The 27,786-nt window shown below is 49.0% G+C and overlaps 1 protein-coding gene across 18 annotated transcripts in view; it reads left to right on the top strand.

Moving 5' to 3' along the window:
* The first annotated feature begins 287 nt into the window (after positions 1–287).
* KCNMA1 (potassium calcium-activated channel subfamily M alpha 1) overlaps positions 288–27,786 on the top strand; it is a 720,350-nt gene continuing 692,851 nt past the window's right edge. For 8 of the 18 annotated variants that reach the window (XM_024561261.4, XM_045196202.3, XM_024561263.4 and 5 more), the window contains exon 1: positions 292–1,110. In XM_024561261.4, coding sequence (XP_024417029.2) covers positions 742–1,110 — 369 coding nt within the window. In that variant the 5' untranslated portion in view covers positions 292–741. Of the gene's footprint in view, positions 1,111–27,786 lie in introns of all 18 variants that reach the window. The other 10 variants (XM_053922057.2, XM_045196208.3, XM_045196207.3 and 7 more) reach the window with 4 other exon arrangements.

Genomic DNA, 27,786 nt, shown 5'->3' with positions numbered 1-27,786 from the left:
GTGGCGTGGCGTGGCGTGGCGACGCGCTCAGGCAGCAAGGGCTAGCGGCTGCCGCGCTTGGCGACTGGACGCGGTGAACCTGCCGCGGCCCAGTGCGCCCAGGGGCGGGGAGACGGGTCAAGCGCATCTGGGGGAGAAGGGCTGGCGCGGGGGCTTCCGGGCGGAGGGTACTGATTATACATTATTAACGAGTTGCCTCCTAATAAGCCAAAAGCGGCTCATCAGCGGCGCGAGCTGCGTGTGGGGAGGAGGTCCCGGGCCAGAGCGCAGCGCACAAGCGTGTCTCCAGGCGGGCGGCGCCGCGCCGCGCCGAGTCGAGGGCACCCGGGCCCGCACACAGAGCCAAGGCGGGCCCGGGGTCGGTGGAGACCCCGGGCGCGGGGGACCGGCGGCGCCCCCTGACTCTCAGAGCTCAGGGCCGGCGCAGCTCCGGGCGAGCGGGGTGCGGCGGGTCGAGGAGAGGGAGCTGCCCCCGCGCTCCATCCCCCACCCCCCCAGGCGGGCGGGCCAGCGGCCGGGGGTGGGGGGAGGGCGGACGGCGCGGCTGGCGGTATATATCTCCGCGCACCCCGTCAGGTCGCGCACAGCGCCCCGAGCCCAGGCGCCTCCCCGCCCCCTCCCCGCGCTCCGCGGCGGCGGCGGCAGCAGGAGCAGCAATATGGCTGTGGATGGGTGCTCGGGGCGGCGCTGGCGGCGGGAGGAGCTCCCCCGAGCCCCTGCGCTGGCTGCCCGTTGCTAGCTATGGCAAATGGTGGCGGCGGCGGCGGTGGCAGCACCAGCGGCGGCGGCGGAGGCGGAGGCAGCAGTCTTAGAATGAGTAGCAATATCCACGCGAACCATCTCAGCCTAGACGCGTCCTCCTCCTCCTCTTCCTCCTCCTCTTCATCGTCCTCCTCTTCCTCCTCGTCCTCGGTCCACGAGCCCAAGATGGATGCGCTCATCATCCCGGTGACCATGGAGGTGCCGTGCGACAGCCGGGGCCAACGCATGTGGTGGGCTTTCCTGGCCTCCTCTATGGTGACTTTCTTCGGGGGCCTCTTCATCATCCTGCTCTGGCGGACGCTCAAGTACCTGTGGACCGTTTGCTGCCACTGCGGGGGCAAGACGAAGGTAAGGTGCGCCCTGGGCGCCCGCTCCCTGCGCCAGCCCCTTCGCTTCTCCGCTGTGTCCCCAGCAGCCCACCTCCTCGCTCACAGCGCCTGCCTCCCTTCATCCCCACCTGCCTTCCCCTCGCCTGTCTCCCTGCGCCCTCGGATTGGGGCAGCGGGCGGCGCGCCGGAGATGAGGAGTTGCCCCCAGCCGGTGCGCTCCGGGACGCGGACGCCCAATCCCGTCCCCTTGTTTATTGTAGGGTTGTTTGCGGTTGCGGCCAGAGTGAGGGACGCGCGCCGCTTGGGCGCTGTGGTGCGGAGTAGGGAGAGCCAACCCCGCGGGCAACGAGGAAGCTGGGGGCCGCGGGGTGAGCGTCCTCACGGCCCACCTGCCGAGGCTCGGTTCCTTGCGGTGGGCGAATGGGAGCACAACAGCCCGCACTTTAGAAACCTGTTGGGGAGATGAGTTCGTGGAGTCAGAAAAAAGGGAAAATCCTTTGGGCAAAGGAGAAAACCTTTTAGACTATGGACTCCCTGGGGAGGAACATGGCCAGAGAAAGTGGGGGCACGAGAGAAAGTTGGGGAGATGCACCCCAGTTTTGGAGGTAACCCTGGGAGGTTGCCACTTTAGGAGTGTGGCGAGGTGATGTGATGTCACCTCCCTCTTCATCCTTTAGATATTCTTGTGGAACATACACCCTTCCCCCAAGTTATGGGGCATCTGTATTTTCGCCCCCATGCCACCCCCATTAGGTCCCCGGAAATGCCACCAGGAGCGTGGAGGCTGAAGCGGGAGGTCCGCCTGAGAGCTGGCCGAGGCCGCGGTTTCTCGCGGAGCCTCCTCTCCGACGCTTTTGAGGTGGCTGGATGTTGGGTTAAGCTATTCCTGGCGCAGAGACGCCCACCAGCATCCAGCTCACTACACTTTATGTATGGTTGCTAGGCTAACTTCCTGGTCTGTCGCTGTGTCGCTACAGACGTCCTCCTTGTCCCCCCATTGGCTGAAGGTGGGGTTGGGGGGGCGGTATGACAAACTGCAGAATATAAAAGAAAGAATTGGAAAAAAAAAAGAGTGACCCAATATGCTTTCTGTTTGAATAGTTCCCATCCGAGGAGACTTCCCAGTGCCAACATTTTCAGATGGAGGGGAGATCAAGGGGGGTAGGGGAACAGTGCAAGGCAGAGGCAGACTCCTTCGGAATGTACACACCTTTTCTGGGAAAGTTAATCCGAGGACCCCTCAAACTTCCACAGGGCGCAGCAACTTGTCGCAGGCTCCTCAGCTGCTACAGGAAGCAGTAGGGAAACCAGGGGCTGTGGGGGACACGCCGGGGTGAACCGAGCCTCTCTCTCCTGGTCATTAATTATGCATCCCTCTGGGTGCTGGAGTTCAGCTGTGTTTTGTGGCAGCACATTTGTGTTTTGGAAAATACTGGTGTGTTGGAAATAAGGGGAAAAAAAAAAAAGCCAACACTCTCTCCCTCTCTTCCCACTTCTCCAGAAGCGTCCGGATGTTGGGCCAGCCTGGTTTTTTTGGTGTTTCCTTCTCAGGAGAGGTTTCTCCTTGTCAAGGTGGACAGCCTCCCACATTCCAGAGTAGCCATCAGATGAAGGAGAATCCTGAGCACCAGACCCTGAGACTGTGCCCCTAGCATTGCCCTCCATTTAATAACCACCTACGCATAGTACCTTCTTATCCACCTATTTCCTCTCCTCCACCTTCAGAGAGCCTTCAGCCCTGAAGTTTATTTTCCCTTGCTGAGGTTCAGTGTCCACGCTGAGGGGAGAGGTAGCTCATGGTTGTGCACATCCCAGATGCTCTCTAGATGGAGTGATTTTTGTGAACTTTTTAACAGCTTCCTTATCCATAGGAACTGTACAATCCTGATTCAATAATGAAAACTTTTTTTTTTTTCCGCAATGAATCAAAATAAGTTTTGATGTTTTTGTGATCCTGGGGTTTTAAACAGTCTCTAAGGTCTTTTGACCTCAGGGGGTACCTTGAAGCCACTGCAGTGCCTGTGATGAGATGCTGATCACATCGTTCACAGAAAGAATCTCTTTCTTGAATAATAAGCAAGCAAAACTTCTGTCTTTTTTTCTCAAGAAAATAGGTTTTTGGTAATGATCACTAGAAAAATGAAACAATCCCAGTATTAGGCTGTATTTTGTAGCTTCAAGAGCTCCTAATTGACATAACTGGAAGTTTCTACAAAAAATCAGAGATGCTTGCAGTCGGTGGGGGAGACAGGCGGTGATGGAGGATAAGATCAGGTCACTTTGGTACCATTAGAGTTCATTTTAGTCATGCCCAGATCTCTTAGTATCTGCCCCTTGATTTGCTCAATGAAGCCTAATGTACCCAGCTCTTTATGCCCAATGGTAAGAACTTAGGCCTTTTGCAAGCTATTCTTTTACTCTTGATGTCCGTTGCAGTTATGGTTTTTCTGCCCTTCACTATTTTTGCTTTCCAAGTATTGTTAGTTGTCAAGATGCTGTACAAAAGAATGCATTCGGCTTGAACTTGGAATAATTATTTTACTGCTGGGTTTCCCAAGCAAACCTAGGCTGCTTTTCCCCAGAACTCTACTGGCCCTCAGGTGTGTTCACCCTCACCTTCATTCAGACCCAAGATGGTTTGACCAGGAGCCGGGGTCCAGTGCAGGGCTGGTCTTTTTGGCATCAGAAATTCCATAGGAGATGAGTTTCAGCAGGGAGCTGTGGAATCACAAGCACTTGGCCTCTGGGACTGCACTATCCTCTCTGATCAAAGGAACCTGGGACTGTGGGTGCATCATTAGCGCCTTTGGCCTCTGAATCCCAAATAGTGACTGACTCTATTATGTGGCAAAGAATCGTATGTGGGTTTTTCTTTTTAGGAAATAGAGAAGAAAACGAATCGCATTTCCCACCGTTGAGAACTTGGACACAGTCATGCAGGCCTGTGTTCTTTGCTGCACTCTTTCACGTTATTTTGTGTCTGTTGAGTTTCGTCAGAGCTCTCTTCCCTGGGCTGTGACAGTGTGAGGTCCAATCCGGTAGCAGACTGTAGAGAACAGGGAGCTGCTCTTGCAGCCTGAATAAGGCCGTGACCTTGAAGAAGTCATTTAACCTCTCTGGTCTCTCTCTTCTTGTGTTTAAAATGTGGAGATTGAATTCTGTGTTGTCTCCTGGCCCTTCTGCTCTCTGATTCCATGTCAGGGAGTAGAAGGAGTTGAGAGACTATGGGTAAACTTTCTAGCTCAGAATGTATTTTGCAATGGTTCAGCAATTCCTTTAGGAATTCAGCTTCGGAGTTCAGCTTATGTGTCTTTCTTTCCACCTCCTGCTCCTCATTCAGCACAACAGTTTCCTTTTTTTCCCTTTAGTCCGGGGAAGCTGAGGCTGACTTCCTGTGGAGCTGTGGTTTGCCGAGGGGCCTACATGGGTGGGCATGGACTCAGGCCGACTCTGAGTTAGAGCTGTCCTTCCTGTAGAAGTCTGGGCTTGATTGAGGCTGGTCTGCATGTAATGAATTATTGAGGTGTTGTCTCCATGGCTGTGTCTGTAAAAACAACATGTTTTCTCTGCCAGGCTCGTGACTAATATAAATATCAGATCCCATTACAGCTTGGTGATTACGCGGGTCTGGCCTGATACATCCAATCAGGGCCAGAGCTTTAGGGCCTCTGAATTCTTGATGCCACATTGGCCCTGGTGCCTCATCTCATCCTGGGGATCAGCCACATCGCACCACCTTCAGATACGGCTTTTTGGTGAGATCGCCTAGGCCTTGGAGAAGGTCTCAGATCCCACTCCAGCTGACCTTCCCTCATCCAGACAGCTTTTGCTTCTCGTGCCTTGCTCTCTTTATGGAAAGACACACGCAGAGACTCTGCAGTCAGACCCAAGTGCAGATCATGATCTCACATTTATTAGCCCGGCATCTTTGTCTGGCGGCTATGTCAAGCCTTGATTTCTTCTTCCGTAAAAAGAGCCTAATGACACTTACTTTGTAAGACTCTTATAAGGAGTGGCAATAATGGGCACATAGCATCTAGCAAATGCCTGGCATTTAGCAGGTCTCTTGTAAATGGGAGCTACTCTGTAGCTCCACAAAGTGGTGAGTTTATTTTCTCTTGATTCCTTAACTTTTGGCCCTTGTAGGACACACACTGCGATGAATATAACTTTTGGGAGCCTAAAGTCGTCTGTCTAACAATCAGAGCCATACTGAGATCTGGACTCACGGCTTTCGGCTATTGCAGGGCTGGAAGAGTGGGGAGGGACAGCCAGGAAGGGCTCTGTGGATGAGAGCCTGGCAGGATGGCTAGTGCTTTGTGGTGTGGACGTCCTTGGACGAGCATGAGGCTGTGGGACTCCAGGGACTGTAGACCTATCAGCAGTGAAAGCTTTGTTGCTCAGATGTGTCTGTCCACCCTTCCTTGAGAAAGAACAAATTCCATCCCTGTAACTCCAGTCTGGAGCTCACAGATCTGTTCCCCCAATAAAGTAACAGTGTCTTAAAGAGGATGCTCTCTTCCTGGATCAGTTTTAGTGTTCTGTGGAGCACTTGCCCTTGAAGTTACCTTGTGAAAAAAATTGAGATGCATGGCATACTGGGTGGCCCTTTGGGGAGTCCCAGGCTCAGGGAAATCCTGCAGCAGAGAAACTGGTGAGACGGCTCTGGACTGTGCTCACTTAGAGCAGCCTTGCCTAGATGTCAAGCCTGCTGTGCAGTACTCAACTGTCAGCTTGTGACCTTGGGCAAAGACTCCACTGCTTTGTGCCTCAGTTTCCTCATCTGCACGTTGGGGATTATAATAGAGCACAGCCCTAGTGGGTAGGTACTCTCCATAACCCCATTTTGTAGCACTTCCTAGGAGGACATAGTGACTGCAAGCCATGGGCTGACCCTGCTTCCAGGTGCCCAAGGGCCTTGTCCAAAGGTGCATCAGGAGGAAAGGAAGAGCTGCCCTAGCATTTGGCCTAGGGGAGTAAGGATTCCAAGGGCAAGGCCAGGTTGGTCTCTTCTTTGCCTCACCACCGTCTTCTTTTCTGAATGGGGCATTCACTGGGTGCCTGGTAGCAGGAGTAAATGCTTGCTTTGTTGCTTTCTTTCTGTCCCCTTCCCCCCTCACCAGGGCAAGAGAAGCCTCTGCTGAAACAGTCAGATTGGCATTGGATGGCAGTGCAAGACCTCCTTCCCAACCTGGGCAGCAGGGGTGTCTCAGCTTGCAGTGGCAGTGGTTGTGCTAACCTGTGAATTACAGCAGCCAATGCCACCCTTCTGGGACTCCAGAGCTGCGGAGCCCCTGGAGGGCTGCCCCTGTGGTTCCTGTGGAAAGAGCTGTGTGTGTGTTGTGATGCTACAGCTCCTGGGGCCCAGCTGAGAGCTCTGGGCTTCATGGAGTCGTACCTGAGGGTCAAGTAAGATCAAGCCTCCTGCAGGACCCCTGCAATCCCACAGCCATTCTGTGCACAGTAGGGAACAAAGTGTGTCTCCTTTGTTGAAATGCACCTCAGAGAGTGGGTGGAATTGTGGCCCTGGGCAGGTGGAGAAAGAAACTCAGGAGCCCCACCCTCGGAAGCAGGGGGTCCCAGCATTCTGGATAGAAGGCTCAAGGAATGTTCCATTGGGGTATCAGATCTCTGCCTCCAGGGCTGAATAGACCATCTAATCCTGGGGCTTCTCACATCCTAATGTGCACACGAATCACCTCAAGAGTATTAAAATACAGATTCAGATTCGGAAAGTCCAGAGTGGGCCCTGAGATTCTGCCTTTCTGACAAGGCCTGAGCAATGCCTGTGCCCTGCAGACCACCGCAGGAGTAGCAAGGATCTGGTCCATTTCTCAGCCTCCAGGGGGTTCCTCCCGAGACACAGGCCTATTTTTAAATATGGAAATTCCCCACTCTTCAGAGTGGGAAGTGATGAGAAGAGGAAAGTCCACTGTGCCAAGATAGCCAGGTTGCGAAAACTCTGCTCGGGCTCTCTGAGTTGCTGCAGACCAGCCTGGGCGCTTACTGCTAAAGCCAATTGTCGGGCGCCTGTTCCCAAGGAACCTACAGTGCTCTTGGCTTGGGGTTGGGTTGTGGCGGCCACAGCAGCATCCTACAGATGTACAGTGTGTGGTCCATGTGTCACCTGTGGGCTCTCTCTTATGCCAGTTGGTCATGCTGCAAAGGAAGAGGCTTTCTGAAGTTCAGAATGGCAACCTAGCCAAACCACCTTCTTGCAAAATTAAAGGCTCGTGGTGTAGCCAGGGCTGTACTGTGGTGATGCTCTGGGAAGTCAGCTGCCAGCCACCCCCTCTGGTGTGTTTGAAGTCAGCACACAGCAACACCGCCAGCCTGATTTCCCGTAGGGACCTGGGTGGGCCTTCCCAACAGAGGTCTAGCTTGCAAGGATGGGGCTCCAGACCTGATCCCCGGGGGAGGTGGGGAGATGGTTTGCACTGAGCTGTGCAGGCCTCCGGGGGCACTTCTCAAGAATTCCAGCCGATGAAATTGAAACTAGCCCCTTTCTCTCACCACAGCAAAGTTTGTCACAGCTCATGCCATTAAGGGCTTTTTCCTTGAGATGTGCTTTTTATGTTGTTCCATTGTCTAAGGGGAAAACCTGGAATAAACTTGACTCATGAACATCTCCAGCCATCCAAATAAAGAAGGGGTTAGTATAATGCCCAATACAGAATAGGTTCTCAAATCTTAATGGTCATTATGGTTGTTATTTTTGCTTTTATTGCATAGTAGGTGCATACTATGTACTGAGCTAGATGCTCAGGGAAATAGAGGACCCCGTTCTGACTTTTAGTTGACAGGGTGAGAGGGAAAAAACCCAGGTATCTTCTCATGGGGTGTGCACATGCCTGGTGTCTGAGTTGCCTGCAAACCCCCTGAGGTCAGGAAGTGAGTCATAGAAATGCAAGCACATATGTGTGTTGGGAGGGCCCTTTCCATAGTGGTTAGCTGGAGTAGTAGGTAAAAATACGTTGTGCTGTCTGTGTGTGGGGGTGGTGGTGAGGTGGTGGGGTGATTTGATACATGCCATGGAGAAACTGGGTGAATGGGGTGGGTTGATTTGTTGACAAAATGATGTTAGACTCATTCCTGGATTTAAATTATTCATTCTGCCCAGTCGATCTTGACCAGTGGGTGACAGGGATTCAGTTCATGATGAGCAGTTGTCTATGAGGCACATGAGTCAGGCAGGGGATGGAAGGGCAACTTCAAAAGAATGGCTGCTTCAAGATGAAATTTGCTTTGCTTTTGGCATGATTAGCTGATTGTTTTGGGGACATTGTGTCTAATTGCCAATTTGGAAATGTAATTGGCACTCTAGGTCCAGAATGGGCATACCTAACATCGTCAAGCTGAGCCTCCAACTCATCTCTCTATAAGATCTGATTACCTGTATGACTAATGCCATGGCCCAAAGCCAAGTTATTGTAAACATCCAGTTACTTTGTATTCTTTATTCTGTTTCATTGCCCCCCTACCAGGTTTTCTCAGGGGCCCAGATCCCCTTCACTGTGGGCATTTTGAAGATAATCAACAGGAAAGCCTGCATTCCTTCCTTCTGCTCTTCATCCTTTTCTTTATTCTCCTGCTTCCCTAGTGATTCCTCCCAAACCCAGAAGCAGAGGGACTGAACTTTGGAAGCTGGTGGAATTATGAAGTCATCGTGTTAGAAAGGGGCTTTGGGGCCCAGGTCCTGCATCTTCCCCTGTACTGGGGCTGGAAGCCCTCTGCTCCTTTGCCAGAGGAGACGAGGGTGTCCATGATCTCCTGAGGCCACCATTCCGTGGGGAACCCCCCAGAAATGAATGGAAAGATCTTTATCCATGCATTAGCCCCTCTTTGCTTTGGTTCATTTCCAGGAAACATGGAAAAAGTCTGTGTGTGCTAGATTTCAAATTCTAAATCCAGACCAGGAAGGCCCAGAGCCAGGAGATGTTTAGGTGTCAGCAGTGTTGTTGAGACATGGAACACCCTTAACTTGTGTTGTGCCTGTGCTGGACCCTTTCTTTTTCTCTCTCACGACTCTCAGTGTCCTTTTTCTCTTGAGGTATCCCTTTGCTTCATTCTTTAAAGTTTGGAAAATGGTCCATTCTGGCTGTTGGTTTCTGTAGTTTGCCCTTTGAAATCTTTCTGGTCTTGTCAGAAGCTGTGGGTGGAGGTTTTGGCTGCCCCTGGGCCATCAAATTGCCTCTTTATAACTGGCACATGCCCTATGTTTCCCAAGTTTATCTTCCTTTACAGTTTAGGGCTGGGCTTGGCGGAGAGCAGATGTAATCCTGGAGCCATGCCAAGAATCCAGATGTAGCGTGTGGATCCTTTGTTAAGAAGCCCAAGTTGGGCTCTGCTTTTTATGTGTTGGCTCTTCCTAAAGGAAACAGAACAGACAACAGGCTTGAGTCTCTGTTGCATCATTTAAGTACAGGTGCTGCCTGGAACTGGAGATATTGCTGCCCAACCGCTGGTGGTGAGAACGGCACCAGGTGTTAGGCCCGTGGAGTCAGACCGGCCCTTGGCTCAGCAGCCTCAGTACTGGAGTCCTGGCTAAGAAAGAATTCAGAGCCAAGACTTGAACTATAAGAGAAAGTTTATTGAGAAAGTCGTGGAGGTAGAAGTGAGCCGTAGAAGAAATGGGCTCAGGAAACAAGTCACAGAGACAAAAGAAGGACTTTTGGAGTTTAGGAGAAAGAAGTGGAAAGGTAATGGCCTGGGGGGGGGGAGGGGGAGGGGAGGTCCCAGGGGAGGATCTCACTAGACTACTCATCAGCTTTTCAGGTGTGTCCTTTCAGGGTTGTGGTCTCCACTGATTGGTCCATGTCAGGGCAGGGGGTTATTAGTCAATGTAGCTGGGCCTGAGGTCAACCGTGGAGTTAGTTGTCTGGTTTTGCTGCTTTTCTAGGCCTGGAGCTGAAACACAACTGAGGCCTAGATGTTATCTGTACGGGTTAGTGCTGAAGGGAATGGTCATACAAGGGCCTGCATGGGACTCACATGATGCCACTCTTCAGCCCCTTGTCACTCCGCTAGGAAGTATACCACATGACTAGGGGCATGCCAGGGGAGGAAAGGTCAGGGGAGGGTCCTAACCTCATGACCAGTGATATGAAAGGTCAGGGGGTCTTAACCACATGACCAGAGACATGCTAGGGGAGGAAAGGTTACCCTGGGGACAAGCTCCTTGTTTTCCCAGTTTTGCCCATTGCTAGTCATCCAGGGCTCTCCCTGCTGACCTTCTGTTCTTGGCCCATGTCCTTACTCTATTGATGTCTTTCTAACTGCCTACCACACAACTGCTCATCTTATCTCTTCTCTTGGGCTTCTAGATACTACTGTTGCCATTTCCCCTGTTGTGCTGAACAGAACAAAACCTGGAAGAAAAGGAGGACATACAAGAGGAGAAGGCGAGGGAAGGCAGGGGTCGAGGGAGATGCTCACACAAAGAAAACTAGAACTTCTCTTCCAGTTTTTTTATACATTTACTGAACTTCTCTTCCAGAGGTTAGGTAAATGTAGATTTGGATAGATTTTGTTTTATGTTGCCAAAAGAGTGAAGCATTATATAAAGACCAGTGGAAAGAGTGGTTTCACTTTTGGAAGACTTTAGCTTTTCTAGAGAGGAGGTCCACCCAATCAATTGTTCCTGTGGGGCCTGCTGCCCTGTGGCCCTGACACGAGGGGTCTAAGCTTCCTGGGATATTCTTTGTGGGCTTGTTATATGAGAGCAGGATTTTGCTCTTCTTTTCGAGAAGTTGCAGCTTGAACTTGTGACTTTGGAAAGTGGACCCTTTGTGGCTCTGGAAGGTGAAAAAGTGGACATCTGGCAATAATCTAATGGAGACCTCAGAGATACGGGCCCTAAGGCTTGGAGGAAAGATTTGGAAGAAGAGACAGTTTATCCAAATGTTGCTGATGTTTATTATCAACTTTTAGCTGGCAACAACTTTATACACTGTTTTTCTTCTTTGTGCATATCAGAGCACTTTCCTCACAGTGCTTGTAGGAATTCCCTTAGTTGCCCATGAATTATGGTCATTTCTCCAGTGGATTGTAGCAGCCACTGCTTATCAAGAGGGAGGATTCTAGAAGAGTATAGTGCTGGTGTCTCCAGCTGAACCCACAAGAGAAGTCACTGGTTTGCCTCAGTCTTAAAAAAAGAAATCCTTTTCTTAAGTTCATATGCAACCCTATTTTCCCCACAAGATTTCTTTTTCAACTTCAGTGTTTTACACTTTTGTCCTTAATCCCAAATGCACAGTATATTCATTGTAGAAAATGTAGGCAGTGCAGAGAGGCTTTTTTATTTTTAAAGGACACCTCACACCCACTAGCATGGCTACTGTATCAAAACCCAGAAAATAACAAGTGTTGGGGAGGATGTGGAGGTTTGGACACATTGTGCACTGTTGGTGGAAATGTGAAATGATGCAGACACTCTGGAAAACAGTATGGTGGTTCCTCAAAAAAATTAAAAATAGAATTACCACCCAGAAGTTCCACTCTGGGCACATATCCAAAAGAGGATATTTGTACACCTACGTTCACAGCAGCATTATTCATAACAGCTCAAGGATGGAAGCAACCTGAGTGTCTATTGATGGATGTGGCATATGTGCGCGATGGAATATTATTCAGGTTGCAAAAGGAAGAAGATGCTGACACATGCTGCAACATGGATGAACCTTGGAAACATTAAACTAAGTGAAAATAAACCAGACACAAAGGGACAAATACTGTATGATTCTACTTAGATGAGGAATCTAGAGTAGTCACATTCATAGAGACAGGAAGTAGAATGCTGATTGCCAGGGCTGGGGGGAGGGGGAGTTGTCTAATGGGTAGAGAGTATCAGTTTTGAAAATGAAAAAATTCTGCATAGCAATGCAAATATGCTTAATACTACCGAACTGTATCCACACTTAAAATTGGTTAAGATGGTAAATTTTATGTCTATTTTACTACAATTTTAAAAAGAGGAAAAAAAACCCCTTGAAGGCCCACCTCCTAGAGATGACCATTTTTTTCTTTGGTTACATTTCCTTCCCATACACATTTTTCACCACAGGGCTCACGTTTGTTGGTGGGGCAGATAATACTCCTCTAGCAGGGGTGTCAAACTCGTTTTCACCGGGGGCCACATCAGCCTGGCGGTTGCCTTCAAAGGGCCGAATGTAATTTTAGGACTGTATAAATGTAACTACCCCTTAACTGTTAAGTGACAGCTTGGCGCTGCCGCCAGGTAAAAACAAGGTGCCAGGCCGGATAAAACAAGGTGGAGGGCGGAATTCGGCCTGCGGGCCTTGTGTTTGCCCCCTGTGCTCTAAGGGTTGGTAAGCCGCAGTCCCATGAGAAGTGCCCAGGTTGGCCTTGTTTGATTTGTGTCCATGCTGGGAACAGAAGAACAGCAGAGCGCCCTCTCTCTGCCCACAGACTCTGGTTTGGTGGTGTTTATTCTTGGAGTGCAGTGAAAGGATTTTTATTTTGACGTATGGGCAGCTGTAGTGTCACAGGCCGGTCTTTGTCTTTGGGCCCCAGCCTTCTCACATGTAATATGCTCTCTGATTCAGTGATTTCCACACACAGCCATTTCTTAAATCAGACTTCAGAGTTACCATTTTTACTGAATAAAGAACCCAAGAGTAAATTATGCAAGGCAGTGGGCTCAGGGAGCAGTTCTGGGTCCACTGTAAGTCACAAGTGTGAAATTTGATGGACGTGTCCCCAGAACTTCACTGCGGACTTTGATGAGGTGGCGTATTTAAGAATTACCATCTGGGGATGCAGACCCACTGGAAATACCATCGGGCTTGTCATTATAGAGAGTCTCAGAACTAGGTTTTTGTGACTATGCTATTCTAAGGATACAGCCACACCGTCATTGAGGTTTAAGATTTAATATTTGGTGTGGAGGAAAAGTTGAAAACGCCTTCGATTATAGACTATAAAGAGTATGCTAGCATAGGCTGGCTTCATTGGGTTTGGGCATAAAAATAAACATCTGATTAAAGAGAAGGTCATGTAAATCAACTTACTTTGATGCTTTTCCTTGATCCGCCCTAGAAGCAACCCAGAACAAGAATGTTCCTCGAGCCCTGTGGCACGGAGCATTCCAGCTGCCAGGAGAAGGGTCAGGACGACCGCAGCTCCTGTGGCCAAGGAGAGTGTGTCTGCAGGGATGATCTCCACATATTCGATAACTTCTGAAACAGTCCTGCCTTCGAATCATAAGAACTGACTGAATAGTCTCTTAGGTTACGTAACAACAATTAGATTATGCTACTGGGGCCACATACTCAGTTTTAACTTGTCACAGATATGTTACATTAACACTTCCCAGATCCGCAGAGTACCAGGAAGCTTTGGGGTGTTATTGTGTGAATTGGTGATTGTGTAGGACTTGAGGAAGCTCAGCCAAATATACTTCTTAGCTTTTTCTATCTTGTAGTTTAACTCTTCTGCAGGGAGCAGACATCCTACAAGAATTTCCTACAAAATCACCTAATAATTCAGACAGTAGTTAATGCATCCGAGGTGCTGAATGGTTCGTTTATGGCCATGAACCAGATATGACAGAGAGTTTGAAAACTCTGGGAACCTTTTCATTTTCCAAGGACAGCCTGCAAGCACGCTGTTTTTAATTGGCCTCTTCTTTAACTCAGGAGCTCAAATGTTATCGTGCAGATCTCTCTTGAGTTGCATGGAAACTAATAAAATCACGAAGGCTTCTATTTGTATGCTATGAACACAGACTGTAATGAAACTGAAACAGCTATCTCCAGGGATGGTGCTATTTAAATGCTAGGCAGGGCTTTGAAACGGTTTTAATGGTGAGGAGAGAGGCTGGCAAGTGAGACGTTGCTGTTCTTCCCTCCCTAGCTCACCAGTGCCTGCTCACTCTGCTCTTCTGTACTTCCTGACCTCAGAGAGAATTAATTGAAAACAAAGAGCTCTTGTCTGTAATATCTCCTGTCTGTCACCTGCTTTAGGAAATAGCAGTTGATTCTCAAACTCTTTCTCCTTAGACATTACTGGTGTTTTATTTTGGTAAGTCTTTCTATGTGGACTGGATTTTTTTCTTTGGAAAAAACAGAATAAAATTTTCCAGGAGTTGCTATGCATCAAGCATTGTATTAAGCTCCTATGTTTATTATGTTATTTAAACCCTAAGATGTGAGAGTCTATGGGCAAACACTTACGTAACCCCCATTTCACAGATTGGAAGACTGAGGCATAGAGAATACAATTATTTTATTTTATTTTATTTTTGGATAACAAGTGTTGAATGCTTACTATGTGTCTGGTAGTTTCTGAGCTCTTTATATGTATTATTTAATCCTCCCAACAGCCCAGGAAGTAGGTGATGTTACCATTCTCACTTTACAGATTGGGAAACTGAGGCGGTGAGTAATTTATTTGCCCTGGGTCACACACTAGAGATGGGCAGAGCCAGCTCGAAATCCAGGCAGGTGGGGAGTGGAGCCCACGTGCCCACCCCCTGTACTGCGCACCAGAATTCTGCCTCCTGTAGTGGTAGGTTGGCTCTGCTCTGCTCAGCTCAGCCTTGCACAGACTGAGGGGAATGGAGGACACAGATAGGACTGAAGAGTCAGGCACCACCCCTAGATGAGATGTGAGATTCCATGGGAGAAAGTCAGAGAATTCTGTACTGTCAGGATAAGAACAGACCTTAAAGGTTATCTAGTCCTTTTACTCTAAGTCTTGGTTTCCTTGCTGGGAAATGGGAATTCCCTTTTCCCTACCTGATAGGCAGGTGTGCTGGGTAGAGCTGTGCAGATTGCTTGCCGTGCAGCTTTGGGGCTGCTATGAGATTCCCATCAGAAGATCCATAATTACACCTTATGAACTGTGTACCTATCCCTGGGGAGTATGTGGAGGCACAGAATAAATATTGGGGCATTTCTCTGAGTATTGGCCTTCGTTGATAAAAATACCATTTTTAATATTAACACATACATGGAAGGTATGAGGAGTAGGATGCAGAACTCAGGCATATTTTTAAAAGCTTGAGAGAAGAGTGTGTGTGTGCGTGCACATGACGGAGAGCCTGGAGGACGGGAAAAGTTTGACACTCGCCAGCAAAGCCTTGCCGTTACCCCACGACCCTAACCGTCCCGATGGAGACTGTTGCCTTAGTATTTCCACACGCTGTTTGCTCATACCTCAAACTCTGAAACTCTGCTATTAAAAGAATGGGGATTCTATGAAAAGCAAATAAATATATCTGAATTACCTGATCTGTTAAAGTGTATTTTAGGTGTCGGTGGGGCAGAGAAGTTAATCTACACACTCAGAAGAAGGTAGTGGTACCTCATTCAGTGGTTACGAATCTTCCCCTAGCCTTAGAAGGATTGATTTTTTGCCCTTCTCCACCTCCATGGCCTGGAAATACATTATTGCATCACAATATGGATTTCTTTCTAGACCATTGGGCATTGGGGCTTATGCCTGCCAACCCAATGCATGGCGTATTTGGGGGCAGGAGATGAATTGATCAGTCCATGAATCCTTATTAGCATAGCTGTCCTCTTCCCAGGGCGATAGGTTGTGTAAGACGTGGTTTCTTCCCCGGCAACGGCAGTGGCCACATTGCACAATTCCAGGTGTGCCATTCACGCCTTGGCCCTGAACGATGCCCCTGGAATGGTGCGGTGCACAGCACACAGAGCAGACGTCCACATGCGTGGCTTTTCTAGGTGTCTAGCTGGGTTGGTTTGATACACTCGCACAAGAAGTTAAAAACAGTGTGAGGCCCGTAATTCTTTACGGCCAAACAAGTAAGAGAAACATCAGTAACTTGAGATCCAGAAAAGTTGGAAAACACTGAGAATTGGTTGATGAGGGGATGGCCAGAGAGAGCCTACAGGGGGCATGGGGTGTGAAGGTGGACCCAGCTTGCCCACTCTCAGGCCCCGCCTCTGGGACAGGCTGTTTCTATGACTCCTGTCCACTGTGCAGCTTCTGACCTCATGTAGGAGGCCTCCATGCTTGTTCTTAGTGTGAGTCTTTGAGAAGGAAGACTGCTCGGGTGCCAACATGTGTGTGTCTCTAAGGACCATGGATGAGCAATAACAGGACCCCAAGGATTTAGGAAAGCCCTCTGTGTTGCCACTTGTGCCATTTTTAGCTCCCTGCCGTGGCCCCCACTGTCCCCAGGTCTTTGCCAGCAGGGCGTTTTGTGCCTGAGTGGAAAACGGCAGTTGGACCTTAGGAGCCTCACTACCAGGCCTGGCAGGCTGCTACGAGGGTGGTTGCATAACTGGCCTTTCTGCCTTTCGTGGTGCCTGCTGGTTCTGGGTGAGGAGGTCAAGCCAGAGCAAACAGATCCACAATCCACTGCTCCTTCCCAAGCCCTGGTGCATTGGACTGGCTCACGGGCTGGTGACGGCCTGGCATAGTCAGGAGCTGTTTTTCCTCTGGAGCTGCCTGATCATCACTGCAGGGTGCCCAGGCCTCAGCACCAGGTCTTTCCCACCCACCTGAGTTAGGTCTTGCTCTCTTCTCTGATACTCCCCGCTCTGTCCTCTCTGTCCCATGTGAGCATCATTCATCTGATGCTCCTTGTGGACGGGGCTGGTCATTTTCCTTCTTTGATCTCAGTTGCCTCCTCCAGGTGGTCCTAGAGACTGGTTAGTAGGGGATCAATAGCAGTGTGGTCACTAGTGTTCAAAGATGGCTCTCATTGAACCATGATGCCTGGTATTCATGCTCTTGGGTAGTTCCCCCTTGGAGTCAGGACCAGTGCTGTGACTTGCTCATAACCAATAGAATGTGGTCGGAAGGATACTGTGATTTCTAAGCCTAGGTCAGAAGAACCCTTGCAGCTTCCCGCTTCATCTCTTGGAACATTGGCTTTGGAGAAGCCAGCCACCATATATAAGAAGTCTGGTCACATGGAGAGGCCCTGGAGGATGAGACGCCATATGGAGAGACCCTGGAGGATGAGATGCCACATGGAGAGAGTGCTGTGTGCAGTCGCTCAGAGACCTTGGCTCTTTACACCTGTGGACCTGCCTTCTCCTAGGGGGCCCTGAAGGTCTCTGCTGAATCCTCTTCTTCCTGCTGACACATTGGGAATGAGAAGTAAGGATCAGGAGGTATGGATTTGTAGAAGCAGTCCTGGAAGTCATTCATGTCAGGTCTGCCCACATATTCCATTGACTGGAACTCAGTCATGTGGTACTTGAACTGCAAAGGATCCTGGGGAGTGTAGTAGTGACCTGAGGAGGAGTAGGAAATGGATTTGGAGAACACCCAGAGTGCAGAAAGGGCTCCACGCTAGGGGAAACCTAGGGTGAGGGCTTCTGCCATCCGCAGCTGGCTCTGCCGTACCATTACCGTGACCGCATGATAACATGGGGTATTTACTGGGTGCCGCAAGGTGTCTCACATGGTGTTAAGCTCTCTCCATGCTTTATCTCACTTAATTCTCTCAAAGAGCCTAGATGGTAGGTATTCCTTCTGTTACCCCTGTTTTATATGAGCTGAGCTGAGGACTGAGGCTTGCAGTGGTTATGGTGCTTGCCCACGTTAATAAATGGCAGAGCTACAGTCGAACCCAGGGTTTTCAGGCTCCAGGTGTTACCACTTAGTCACTTCTTTGCTGGTCTGGGCTTCAACTCTGCCCTTTCTTGTCCCTGCCTTCAGCTTGACTCTGCTTTTTAAATGCCTCCAGGAACAAAGGGACCAAGGAGCTTAATTACCTCCCTTTTCCATATTCTGAAGAGAAAAGACATCTTGGTTATTGCCAAATAACAGAGTCTGTTATTCTCCACCATGGTAATGAGGCGTGGTGAATGGACAGGGGTCCCTGTGCCCCTCAGCTCTCCCCTGCTTTGAATGTTACCTGTAGTAGCTCTTTGCCTAGTACATTCAGAGCACAAGGGGGAGGGACGGCACAGGCTGGTACCCAGCTCCCTCATCTTCTTCCTGTGGTGCATGCTTCACCCTTCAAAATGCCATTTTAGCCCATTCTACCCAGTTCAGATATCATGTTTTAGCAGGCTGAGTTCAAGAGAGTCACTACTGAGACAACAGGGATTGAACGTGAGTAGTAACACGAGTGATGTGGCTGCTTTTCCAAAGCCCAGTGGACCAGAGCCTACATGTCCAAATGAGCATCATGTGTCCTAGTTAGTTCAGTGTAGTCATCAAGAGCATGCCCACTGGAACCAGACTGCTTGGGCTCAAGTCATAGTTTTGAGACTTGTAGACTTTTAGACCGTTGCAAGTTGCTTAACCTTTCTGTGCCTCAGTTTACTCGCCTGGAGGGTGGGCCTAATAAGAGTAACCACTTCATGACTTTGTTGGGAGGATAATGTGTGTTATTGCTTAGAGTAGCACCTGATACTTACAAAGTGTGGTGTAAGTGTATGTTTTTTTTGTTATTTCACTTTGGTCACCTTTGGGAGATGGCCTCTCTTGCTGACATGGCCCGTAGACCATGATTCTCTCTAACACGGAGGGCCATCTCCAAGGTAGTCACTCTGTCTTCCAGAGCTCTACACTCTAGTCCTTCCAACTTCCAGAGGGGTGGTTGGGATGCCTGCCCCCTGCTGGAATGTGGTGTTCCTGCAGTCTGGGGCTGTATGCTGTCCATTTTTACATCTGTAGTGCTTGGGGCAGTTGAGGTCCTCTGCAGAATTGCCTGAAATGTCCCTATGTTGAGGACTCCAAGAGGACAGGGACCTTTTTATGTTTATCTCTGTCAACCTACACAGCAGTGTCCAGCATCACAAAATGTCGTTCGAATAAATGCAGGATTGAAAGCACGAATGGTTTCATCCTTACTTGGAAAGTGAGGGTCTGTCTTGGGGACAGGCTTGTGACAGCATCGGTGTGATCTTCTGAATGACACTGGGGTGACATCTCTCGGCATTGGGAAGTTAGTTTGGTTTTAGGAAACTTCCTGAGGTAGTTTGCAGGCAAGTGCAATGAATAAGAGAGGAAGCCAGTGAGGGTCAGGTATTTCTGGTCCCCCAAATGTGTAATTATGATGGACATAAACTGAATTCTGGGTGGCATGTAAATTACCTTTGTGGGCGATTTCCAAAGAAAGTTCCCGAAATGCTTTGAGTTTTGGCAGCCTTGGAGTAGACGTGTAATTCCTCTCCCCATCCCCACCGCTCTGGGGCAGCACTCATTGGAATGCTGGCTTTGGTCTCTTCAGTTCAGTCTTGTGAACTTTATAACCTACCTTGGAGCTGGATACAGGCAGGCTTGAATCCCAGCTCCATTTGGCACTAGCTTGGTGGCTTTGGACAATTCACTTCACTTCACCATGCCCACTTTCTTCATGGGGAAAATGTGCGTATGGAAACATACCTGCCACGTAGGGCCTTTGTGTGGGTTACATGCTGTGATCTCTTTGAGCACTCAGAGCCTCTTGGGTGCTCAGGAGATGGCTCCTGTTATGTGAGGTCGACTGTTATTTAGACCCCTCTCTCCAGCAGCAGCCGTGGCAAGGGTGCCCTGAGGTGAGGGGGAGGCAGCGTGGTAGCCTCGAGTGCCCAGAAGGGTCCACACTGGGGTGGTGACTCCTCCTTGGGACACTACATAAGGAGGCAGGGCTTAGGGTAAAAGAAAAGTGGGGTCAGAAGTGCTCCCTCTTCTGTACCTCCATATCACCCTCTACCTCCTGCAGGAAGGAGGATGGTGGGAGGAAACAGAGGGGAAGGGAGGGGAAATGGAGAATTTTGGCGTACCAGCAACTTCACTTTATTTAAAATGGTTCGTTCTGAAGGGCCTGAGTTTGCCCACCTGAAAAACGAGTATTGGATGAAGAGATTCTGAGGGTCTCTTTGGCTCCAACAATCCCATGTTTTTGTAAGAACTTTGATTTGCCCCTGAGTGTTCTGCCTTGCATCACCCCCCTTCTACAACCTCAGGCAGAGGGAGACAATAGCAGAGGGAACAAAAGACATGGGAGAGATGGAGGGCCTGGACAGTGCTTCTCCCAGAAGGCTGAGCGTCCGTGAAGAGGCTTTTGAGTCTGGTGGGCCCCTCTGTCTTCTGTCCTGGCCAGCCTTCCTGTCCTGTGAATTGCCCGCAGGGGCCTGCTGAGCTGTGAATGGACCAGAGGACTTTTTGAGCTGAAAGGGCCAGAACAAGGGCCTTCTCAAACCTCAGCCCCCCTACATGGGTCGGCTTGTTTCTTATTGACAGTTTCCACCGTTTAGGGATACGTGCTGCTCTGGTAATCGGAGGCAGGCCAGGTGCCTGTTTTAAGGTTTACACAACACCTGGTGTTTGTCCCCAGACGTTTTCCTACAGTGGGGATTATGTGTTGTCAGGCAACAGAAATATCTTCTGCTCACCGAACTCTTCCAGGGAGACTTCTGGGCCATCTTTCTTTCCCACCTCTCACCTCCTCTTATCTCAGGTTTATTCTGCCATATTTACTCAGTTAAGCAAATATTTTGCTCATGGGCAACTTGTGGTCCACTGTGCCAGGCTGTGAAGAGGACCCCAGGGTCATCAGTTATGAAGGAGCCTCCTTGGGGGAGCTCATGGTTGAGTTGGGGCTGGGTGAGGGTGAGATGTGGGTGCTCCTTCCTCTTTCTGCGTGGTGAGGTGGGAGGGGGGTGGGACTTGGGATACAAGGACCTGAACTTAGCTCCTGCCTGCTCCACGGATGGGCTGTGTGGTGTTGGGAAAGTTGTCTGTCCTCCCCAAGCCTCAGCTTCCCTTGCCTCTAGGATGCAGAAGATAGAGATCTAGCATGTGAGTGGTACTCAACAGATAGTGGCCACCATTTTTATTGTGAATCCAGGTGGAATGATGCCATTTAACGGAAGTAGATGTATCCAAGTCCACTGTTGAGCTCACCTTATCCAAAGTTCTATGTTACATGGGGGTAGGAACAAGCTCTGGAGAATTCCATGTTGCTCCACTTACCTAGCTCTCTGGCTAGATTGTAAGCGCCTGACCCTAGATCTTTCAGGATTCAGCACACTCTGGACTGTGGGCTTCATTTACCTTTGTATCCTGAGAGCCACAAGCATGTGGCGTGACCCAAGGTGGGCACTTTGTAGACACTGGGCAAATAAATGAATGGACAAATGGGCATTTGACAAACTCTTGCTGATGAACTGAGTAATGCCCCACACTGGTTAGTTAGATTTATATTTTGGGCACTGAATCTTTCTTGTCTGCAGCTGAGGTTGAGCCTGGCAGGCCATCTTTACCAATTCCCAGGCTCTCAGCAAATGAGACACCCATCCAGGCCTGGGCAGTGGCGGGGTGTGCATGCCAGGGGTGGCCTGCAAAGGTAGCCTCTCCCCATTCCTTTTCCCAGTGGCTTGGCATGGGGTCCTGAAGCATCCCATGCCCAGCTCCTCTAGAAGAAAGAGTGTTTTGTCTGCTCTGTGTAAGTGTTGGACAGCAGCTTCCCATCTTCAGACAGTCTTCACCTCTGGTTGATGAAATGACAGACTCGTTCTTTTCTTCTCCACCCCACCCATATCCTTCTTTCATTCCCCGCTTGAAGGGGCCTTTGTCAGGCTAGCCACTGGCCGTCGTGAGAGGAGCCAAGTTCCTCATCATCCTGTGCTGAACCGAATTGCCGCAACTGGACAGAAGAGGCAATTTTAGCTCAAACGCAAGCATCTTGTCAAAGAACACAGCATTTCCAGCTTTTGCTGCACACAGGGATAGGCACAGAGGTGGATTGCAGCATCTGTTCACTGCTAATTAACCCCTTGGTGCATGCTCACACTGCCTGCCTGCAGCCCGAATTGCCTCTTCTCAGGGCCAGGTGGCTCTGAGTTCTTTAATGGGGTGCAGAGTGTGTTGGAGAGAGGCACAGAGCACCCAGGGGTGGGGCGGATTAGTTCTAGTCAACCCGGGCTTATTGGGCTCCTGGGAAATTTTAAACCCTGTGCTGTGACTGGGGGAAGGGGAGCTTTCATTTACTGAGAGCTTACAATGTGTCATGGTCGGAGCTGGCCACTTTGTATCTATACTGGTAAAAGCCTCACAGCAATCCTGAAGGGCAGGTGGTGTTCAGGAGCTAAGACTCAGAGAGGTTAAATAATCACCTCAGGGTCATAGAGACATCCCAGGAGGTGGAAGGCGCAGACTTACTGTGTGGTCAGGAGTTCCAGACCATTTGTAATTTATTCTCACACTAAACAATTAGTTGAGCACCTATCGTGTGCCTCTGCACAGTGCAGAGGATCCAGCTGAATCAGCACCAGCTTTGTCTTCCTGGGAGCAAATGACCTCAGTGGGTCTCTTCACCTTTATTGTTTTCCTTTGGGGCCTGGAGGGTGTCAGGGACGCATGGGTGGCAAGGTGAGGAGGTAGTGGTGCAGAGAGGCAGGTCAAGAATGTCACATTTGGAACATGCCTTGAAGAATGAGAAGGAACTTGCCTGTCTTTTGACTTTTATTTATTTTTTTACTCTCACCCAAGGATATGCTTATTGATTTTAGGCAAGAGAGAGAGACAGACAGACAGACATCGATGTGAGACAGAAACATCTATTGATTGCCTCCTGTATATATCCTGACCGGGGATCAAACCTGAAACCTAGGTATGTGCCCTGACCGGGACCTGACCCACAACCTTTGCTGGTGTATGGAACGACGGTCCAACCAACTGAGCCACCTGGCCAGGGCTTGGCTTTCATTTTTTAGGTTGAGGTCTAAACAGAGCATGCACAGATCTTCAGTGTATAGGTTGGTGAATTGTTACCTATGTACCAAGAACTGCCAGTTCTTGGAGGCAAGAGCCTGAGTGGGCATTCTGTGCTCGGGCAGCACAAAGAGATGCGGATCATGAGCACTTGGAAGAACTCAGAGGAAATGGAGCTCGATGAACTCTCCACAAATCTGGTTCAATCACAAGGGAATGACGAGATGAATATTTATGTATCTGGATCTCTTTTTGCATCATTTACATTTTGCTCTCTCTGGATTGGAGACTCCTCACCTGCCCCTGGGTTCGGAAGAATAATTGTTTCATGCATCAGATTCCTAGTGCACTGTGAGGAAAGGAGGGGAAAGGAAAGAAATTGGGGAAAGAGAAATTGACTGGGTTCCTTGGGTAGTTTAGCCAGGTTTGTGTGCAGGACGAGATTATATCTGGGTCTCTGGCCACATACGCGGAGTGTGTAGATTATCTCCGGGGTTAGTGGGAGGAAGGCCTGGTGCGGGGTTCTAGTATGCTTTCCCTCAATGCAGTCTTGGCTATGTGGACCTGGATAGGCCCACATGTGAGAACAGAGGGAGCCAGGAGACACCAGAAAGCCACCAGGACTCCCATGTTTTTCTTCCTTGAACTCTTTCAGCCTTGGCTGTTGAACTGCTTAAATCATGTAATGAGGCAAATATATGCCTTACTGTTTGTGGACCTTGATCTTGGCTTCCAGATTAGATTATAAATTCCTCTGTTGGTTTATAAATCACAGTGCCTCTTTCTTATCTGATGTTATTTCCCCCTTCCCTAGTCTTGTCTGAGCACACGGTAAATCTCCCCAGGTGTCTTGTTGTGTGCACTGATTGTAGGGCCTTTGATGAAGCTGGCACAGGCACAGGGGATTGGGTTATCAGGTTATACGCCAGTAGAGTTCATCTCCAGACATCTGAGGGAACATTGACCCCAGTGAATAGCATAGGAGAAGCTGGGGGAAAAATCTCAATAGCTCACACTTTGAAAACTCGCTGTGTGCCAAGAAGGACTTCACATAGCTCAATCAGTTGGGATACTTTGGGTTGTAAGTCATAGAAAAATGCTGATGATAGTAATTGGCTTAAACATTAAAGAGCCATCATTGGCTCATATGATTGAAAAGGTGGGTAACTTCAGCTGAGATCTATTACCGTACTGGCTCAGTGATGTCCCTTAAGGACTCAGTTTCTTTCTGTCCCTCCAATGTACTTTCCTTACAGGTAGCATCGTCCTGAGGCTGCTCAGCCTCTGAGGTCCAAGGTGGCTGCCACAGTTCCAGATGGCACATGCTGTTAGTTCATGCTTGGAGGAAGTAAAGCATCTTTGTTCAAGCATTCCTTGCCCAGGTCTTGAGAATCTAATTGGACACACTGAAGCCAGAGGGTATGGTCAGTGTCCTCAGAACCTCAAAGATCCCCAAATGAAAAACAGGGTCTGCAAGGAAGGGGGATGGTGGGAGTTTCCAAAGCAGTCAGCCCCCTGGTGAGGTTGGCACCGTTATTACCCCCATTTACAGATAGGAACATGGGGGTATAGAGAAGCCAAGTAATTTGCCTGAGTTCACACAGCTCATGTCTCAAGCCAGGAGCTGAGCCTGGAGAGTCTGCCTCGAGAGCCTGAAAATCTGACTATTCCATGGCATTTTTCAATGAGTCTTCCCTCTTATTAATTGGTATAAAATTTATCCTTTAAAGCTGTACAGTTTAGTGGTTTTTAGTATATTCACAAAGTTGTGCAACCATCACCACTATCTAACTCCAGAACATGTTTGTCATTCCTGAAGGAAGCCTTGTACCCATTAAGTGGTCTCTCCCCATTTCCCCTCCTCCCAGTCTCTGAACAATCTGCTTTCTATCTCTGTGGACATTTCGTATCAGTGGAATCCTGCAGTATGGCCTTTTGTGTCTGGTGGCTTTCACTCAGCCATTGAGTTGTTTTTGATTGGGATCTGCTGTACTTGACCTAAAGGATTCTGCATTCTCATCTCTCTCATCTTGAAATGGACAGTGCTGCTGGTGGGCTGGGGAAGAAAAAGACTGTATGTGTGTGTGGGGGGACCGGCATACACACCACAGATGAGGTCTGTGAGGGCAGGGCTGGGCCTTTTGTCTCTGTACCCCAGTGTTTTCCAGATACCCACAGTGAGGGTTAATTTGCATTCTTGGGCACCCCATGTGCCAGGCACTGTTTGAAGCTCTGGGAGAGCAGCAGGGAGAAGGGCTGGATTGGGAGCAGAGGTGTGGGCGCAGTAGATAATCAGAAATTTAAAAAAAAATTGTTTTATTGTTGTTCAAGTATAGTTGTCTGCATTTACCCCCCATGCCTCCCCACCCACCCCAGCCATCCCCAACTCCCTCCCCTGATTCCAACCCCCGCCTTGGTTTTGTCCATGAGTCCTTTATAGTTGTTCTTGAAAACCCTCTCCCCTTTTCCCCCCATTATCCCCTCCTACCTCCCCTCTGGTTACTTTCAGATCATTCTTAATTTCAATGTCCCTGGTTATATTTTGCTTGCTTATTTGTTTGTTGATTAGGTTCCACTTAAAGGTGAGATCATATGGTATTTATCTTTCACCTTCTGGCTTATTTCTCTTAGCATAATGCTGTCCAGTTCTATCCATGCTGTCGCAAAGGGTAGGACCTCCTTCTATCTTTCTGCTGTGTAATATTCCATTGTGTAAATGTACCATAGTTTTTTGATCCATTCATTTATTGATGGGCACTTAGGTTGCTTCCAGCACTTGGCTTTTGTAAATTGTACTGTTATGAACATTGGGGTGCATAGGTTCTTACGAATTGGTGTTTCAGGGTTCTTAGGGTATAATCCCAGCAGTGGATTTGTTGGGTCAAAAGGCAGTTCCATTTTTAGTTTTCTGAGGAAATTCCATACTGTTTTCCATAGTGGCTGCACCAGTCTGCATTCCCACCAACAAGGCACTAGGGTTCTCTTTTCTCCACATCCTCTCCAACATTTGTTTATTGATTTGTTTATGATGGCCATTCTGACCGGTGTGAAGTGGTTATCTTATTGTGGTTTTAATTTGCATCTCTCTGATGGCTAGTGATGGATAATCAGCAATTGATCAATACATGAATGAGATAATTTCTGGTGGTACAGTGAACAAACTGAAGAGGTGGTGGGATTGGGGGTGTTTGAGGGGCAGCCTTGGTGGGTGACCAGGAAAGACCTTTCTGAGGTGGTCAGTCAGGTTTGGGGGCAGCGTGTAGGGCCTCAGGGTGGAAACTGGGTGGCGTTTGGGCTCATTGGAGCTGATGGGGATTGCCACCTTGTTTCTGCTTTTCCCAAATGGTTCTTTGCTCATCTGGATGTTCTCTTACCTGCAGCCTCTACTCTGAAAGGGTTTGGATGTGGCCTAACGGTCATGGGGAGATTCATCCTTGGAGGCTTTAGAATCTGTTTGGGGCTTTATCGCCTTCTGTGTGGGTTTTCTTTTTTTTTTTTTTTAGAGCAATTCTTTTTTTTTTAAACAACTTTTATTTATTTATTTATTTATTTTTAGAGAGAGTGGAAGGGAGGGAGAAAGAGAGAGAAATATCAATGTGTGGTTGCCTCTCATGTGGCCCCCAATGGGGACCTGGTCTGCAACCCAGGCATGTGCCCTGACTGGGAATCGAACCGACAACCCTTTGGTTTGCAGCCCGCGCTCAATTCACTGAGCTACACCAGCTAGGGCTCCTTCTGTGTTTTTGAGCCCAGACTTCCCCTTGGTTCTGACTCAGGCCTGAAGTTGCAGATCAGCTGTCTTTTTTTTTTTTTTTTTTTTTAAGAGAAATTTGATTATTCAGAGACCTTAATGCTTTTTCTCTTTAAACGTTGTCAGCCAGACTCCGGGGACGTTAGGCCTACTCCACACGAACACCTGACGTTGCTGGTGTTTGCTGAGTCCACTCTGTTGGGGAGTGCAGGTGGATAGGAGGGGTGGGGGGTGTGGTTCTTGCTTTCAGGGAGTTTCTATAGTTGAAAGACCTAGCACACACCATACAACCAACACCACAGCAGCAATGGAATGGCTTGGCTTGTTTTGGTAGAGATGCTGAATACAGCCATACCAGGCAGAGGGGATCGAAGAAATATCTACCATGGGGTGGGGATGAATTCACGAGTGAACAGAGACATCTGCCATCCCTGCCTTCAGGGCCAACTAATCCCATTGTCAGGGCCTGGACTGAGCAGATGATCTCATTCTTACACACACAAGGAAGTCTAGAGTGTGATGAAAGACTATGGAATGTGGAAGGGGTCTGTCTTCATCTGCTGGAGGGCTCAAGAAAGGCCTGGGTAGGAGGAGAATGTGCGGAGGGATCAGTGTGTTTGACGTCTTGGACAACACAGTGAAGCTGACTGGAGGGAGTGGGCTGGATGCTGAAGGGTGGGCAGGACTTAGAGAGGCAGATGGCAGCATGTTCCAGGCCACAGGGACCCTTGGAGAGAAGACAGAGGAGGAGGGAGAGTAACTGTGAGCTCTAGCAGGGCAGGAATGGGTCTCTTTGCCTGGTCACATAACCCCTAGTGGCTAGCAGGGTGCTGAGCATGGAGAAAGCACCTTGATTGCTCATGTGGACTGAGTGTATTAGTTTCCTGTCACTGCTGTGACAAATTACCACAAACTTAGTAGCTTGAGACACTGCAAATTATTCTCCTAACAGCCTGGAGGTTGGAAGTCTGTACCATGTTTTGCTGTACACCGATGTTTTTGTGTGCACATTATACACAGGATTATTATCCCCATTATTATACCCATTGTGTATAATCATTATGCCCATGTATAATGCACATCCTTATTTTTCCCTCAAAAATTTGAGCAAAAAAGTGCACATTATGCATGGCACAATACATAATTAGTTTCACTGGGCTGAAGTCAAGGCATCTGCAGGACTGGTTTCTTCTGGAGGCTCTGAGCGGAGAATCCTTGTCTTGTCTTTGGCAGCTTTTAGTGCTGCCTGTGTTCCTCATCTGTTGCCCTTCCTTCATCTTCAGAGCACATCGC

This window comes from Desmodus rotundus, chromosome 4, assembly GCF_022682495.2.
Source record: "Desmodus rotundus isolate HL8 chromosome 4, HLdesRot8A.1, whole genome shotgun sequence".
In the NCBI taxonomy this organism is placed as follows: domain Eukaryota; kingdom Metazoa; phylum Chordata; class Mammalia; order Chiroptera; family Phyllostomidae; genus Desmodus; species Desmodus rotundus.
Note: the sequence above shows the minus strand (reverse complement) of the source record. Positions and strands in the feature narration are given on the sequence as shown.